Source organism: Coturnix japonica, chromosome 1 (genome assembly GCF_001577835.2).
Source record: "Coturnix japonica isolate 7356 chromosome 1, Coturnix japonica 2.1, whole genome shotgun sequence".
Classification (NCBI taxonomy): Eukaryota; Metazoa; Chordata; class Aves; order Galliformes; family Phasianidae; genus Coturnix; species Coturnix japonica.
This window is the reverse complement of record NC_029516.1, coordinates 175,532,408-175,535,877: the sequence shown is the minus strand read 5'-3', so window position 1 is coordinate 175,535,877 and position 3,470 is coordinate 175,532,408. Positions and strand designations below refer to the sequence as shown.

Below are 3,470 nucleotides of genomic sequence, written 5' to 3'. Positions count from 1 at the left end.
TGAATTCATTGTACTTCTTTCTTTATTTTTCCTCCTGCTCCCTGAAGTGTTGAGTGCTAATTACTGCTAATTATTCACAGCCAAAACCCAAACACCCTCCCTTTCCCTACATCAGCTGGCAGCTCTCCCTGGCATCCCCACCGCCTTCCTCAGCCCAGCAGCTTTCCTCTCTTCTTTGCAGAACTACACCAACTGCATCTGCATCTCTGACAATGGGCTCGTGGGCTCTGCTAAGCCCGGTACCTGCGGCACCAGCTGCTCCCATCTGCTCCTGCCCTTCGTGGTGCTCTCCTGCCTGGCAGGGATCCTCGCCAGCACATCCCACACGCCGTCCTTCATGCTCATCCTCCGGTGAGAGGGGCAGGGGGTCCCAAGTTGTCTGCATGCACCCCTCTAAGCTGCATTTGGAAAAGCAAGGGGTTCTTGAAGTGAGGAGGAAAGGGTTGGTTCGTAGAACCACGGAACCACTCAGGTTGGAAAAGACCTCTCACATCCCACAGTCCAACCCCAACCCATCCCACCGTGCCCACTGAGCGCACCCCTCAGTGCCACACATCTCAGCTCTCCCTTCCTATGCTCAGGTCCTCCCCCTCTGGCCCACCATCACTCCTTCTCCCACACACAACTCATACCTCAGTGACGAGCTGCACCATTGATTTATCGCTTTTTAATGCAGCTCCCTATCAAGCTAGGAGGTTTAATTGCATATCGTCTATAACTGATACCTTCCAGCCCATTTCCGTGCTTAATACGCTCAGAACAGCTGCTTTTTACAGAAGGAGCTGTGGTTAAAACTTATTTTTACCTCGACCCCCCGCAGGCAATGTTAAATCACTGCTCAGGAGTGAGCCCAGCCTGTTCCAAACAGAGAGCAGAAGGTTTGCTGACCCCAGGTCCTCCCAGCTCTGACCATAACCACAAGGTGTATTTCAGAAATACGGGGTGCCACCAAAATACACCCTGGGACAACACGCTGCAAAGAGAGCCACTTCCCCAGGGGTGAAATCACTTCTTCAGTTGCAGAAAGCAGACTTTGTCCTGCTTGTGTTTGGCAGAGCTATATTGGCTTCTGTTGGTGTTTCACTCAAGCCATCTCTGTTTCCTGGCCACAAAAAGGCTGTGGTGAACTCACTGCCCCGCTGAATGAAACAGCATCCTGACCCACGGGGGAACTGTGTGGGTCTTTGGTGGTTTGGTAAAGAAGATGGGTTTTTGGGTGCGGGCACTGCGAGGATTTGCAATACTGGGGTGGGAAATACCCAACCTTGCACAACTACGAGAGGTCACAGTTTCCATCTCCTGTTACAGGAGCATCCAACCCGAAGACAAATCGTTTGCAGTTGGGATCCAGTTCATGCTGCTGAGAGTTTTGGGTGAGTTGAGATTTGGTGACATGACGTCCTGGTAAATCAAATCTGCACACATCCCTGAGCAGCCCCAGGGCTGTGGAAATGCTCTTGGTTCAGTTTCACTCTGTCCTAAGGGAGGTGAAGGAGCTGCTTTGTAGGCTGTGAGTGGTGGGAGGTGAAGAGTCCATCCCCATGGGGTGCAACTGTGTGGTTAAATGGAAGAGGGAATGGGTTCGGGTCCAGGAGGGCAGCTGTGGGCTGTGTTTGTGTCTGGGGTATCAGAGTGGCTGTGCATCACATCCCCTGGTCCAAGCAGTTATATTTCTCATGGTGGGCATTGGTTTTCACCTGGATCCCATGAGCTTTGCCATACCAAGGGATTCAGCCATGGGGAGGAGCATGGCTGTGCAGTTCAGGAAGGAGTGAATTCAATTCCTGGGATCAGCAATAGCCCCTTGTCAGAGAGCAATGAGGAGGAGGGGTCTTCTTGCGTCTCAGGGGGGTCCAAACCCAGCCAGCCCTGGGTGTGCAGCACAGACCAACCCTTCATGGGCCATAGGGAGGACAGCCAGACCCAGCTGCTTTCCAGCCTTGGAGCACAGGGCAGAGCACCCAGGTCTGTCCCAGAGGTGCTCCCACGACATAACGACACCCCTCTGCTTGCAGCCTGGATGCCAGGACCTGTTCTGTACGGCAGCGCCATCGACACCACCTGCATCCTCTGGGAGGAGAAGTGTGACAGGAAAGCAGCCTGCAGATACTACGACAACACCCTCTTCAGGCAGAGGTAGGGATGGTGGTAAGGACAGGGGACCTGGCCATATCCGCCATGGGAATGCCCTTAACAGTGTGCTCTTTGGCCAGCCCTGCAGTGACCGAGCAGTTGTAATTGATGCTCAGTTGGACCCTTCCAACTGAAATCGTTTTCTTTTCCTTTTTCCTTTCCTTTTTCCTTTCCTTTTTCCTTTCCTTTTTCCTTTCCTTTTTCCTTTCCTTTCTTTCCTTTCCTTTCTTTCCTTTCCTTTCCTTTCTTTCGCTTTCCTTCCTTTCCTTTCCCTTTCCTTTCCTTTCCTTTCCTTTCCTTTCCTTTCCTTCCTTTCCTTTCCTTTCCTTTCCTTCTTTGTCTTTCCTTTCTTTCCTTTCCTTTCTTTCCTTTCTTTCCTTTCCTTCTTTCCTTTTTCCTTTCTTTTTCCCTTTCCTTTCCTTTCCTTTCCTTTCCTTCCTTTCCTTCCTTTCCTTTCCTTTCCTTCCTTTCCTTTCCTTTCCTTTCTTTCCTTTCCTTTCCTTTCTTTCCTTTCCTTTCCTTTCCTTTTCTTCCTTTCTTTCACTTTTCCCTTTCCTTTCCTTCTTTCCTCTTCCTTCCTTTCCTTCCTTTCCTTCCTTTCCTTTCCTTTCCTTCCTTTCCTTTCCTTTCCTTTCCTTTCCTTTCCTTTCCTTTCTTTCCTTTCCTTTCCTTTCCTTCCTTTCCTTTCCTTTCCTTTCCTTTCCTTTCCTTTCCTTTCCTTTCCTTTTCCCTTTCCTTTCCTTTCCTTCCTTTCCTTTCTTTCTTTCCTTTTCTTTCTTTCCTTTCCTTTTCCTTTCCTTTCCTTTCTTTCCTTTCCTTTCCTTTCCTTTCCCTTTCCTTTCCTTTCCTTTCCTTTCCTTTCCTTTCCTTTCTTTCCTTTCCTTTCCTTTCCTTCCTTTCCTTTCCTTTCCTTTCCTTTCCTTTCCTTTCCTTTATACTTTCCTTTCCTTTCCTTTCATACTTACCTTTGCTTTCCTTTCTTTTATCTTTCCTTTCCTTTCCTTTCCTTTCCTCCTTTCCTCCTTTCTTTCCTTTCCTTTCTTTCCTTTCTTTTTTTCCTTTCTTTTTCTTCCTCTCCTCTCCTCTCCTCTCCTCTCCTCTCTCTCCTCTCCTCTCCTCTCCTCTCTCTCCTCTCTCTCCCCTCTTCCTCTTCCCTTCTTTTTCCCCCTCTTCCTCTCCCCTCCCCTCCCCTCTTCTTCCCCTCTGCTTCCTTCTTCTCTCTTCTTTGCTTCATCTTCCTCTCCTCTCCCCTCTTCCTCTCTCCCCTCCTCTCCTCCTCCCCCCGCTTTCCTCCCTTTTCCTCCTTCCTTTCTCCTCTCCCTCGTCGTCTCTCATCC

The 3,470-nt window shown here is 49.5% G+C and overlaps 1 protein-coding gene across 1 annotated transcript in view; it reads left to right on the top strand.

The window, feature by feature from the left end:
• SLCO2B1 (solute carrier organic anion transporter family member 2B1) overlaps positions 1-3,470 on the top strand; it is a 38,119-nt gene that overhangs the window by 33,416 nt on the left and 1,233 nt on the right. The window contains exons 12-14 of the mRNA XM_015852625.2: positions 182-351; positions 1,309-1,373; positions 2,016-2,136. Of these exons, the coding sequence (XP_015708111.1) occupies positions 182-351; positions 1,309-1,373; positions 2,016-2,136 (356 nt within the window). The remainder of the gene's footprint in view (positions 1-181; positions 352-1,308; positions 1,374-2,015; positions 2,137-3,470) is intronic.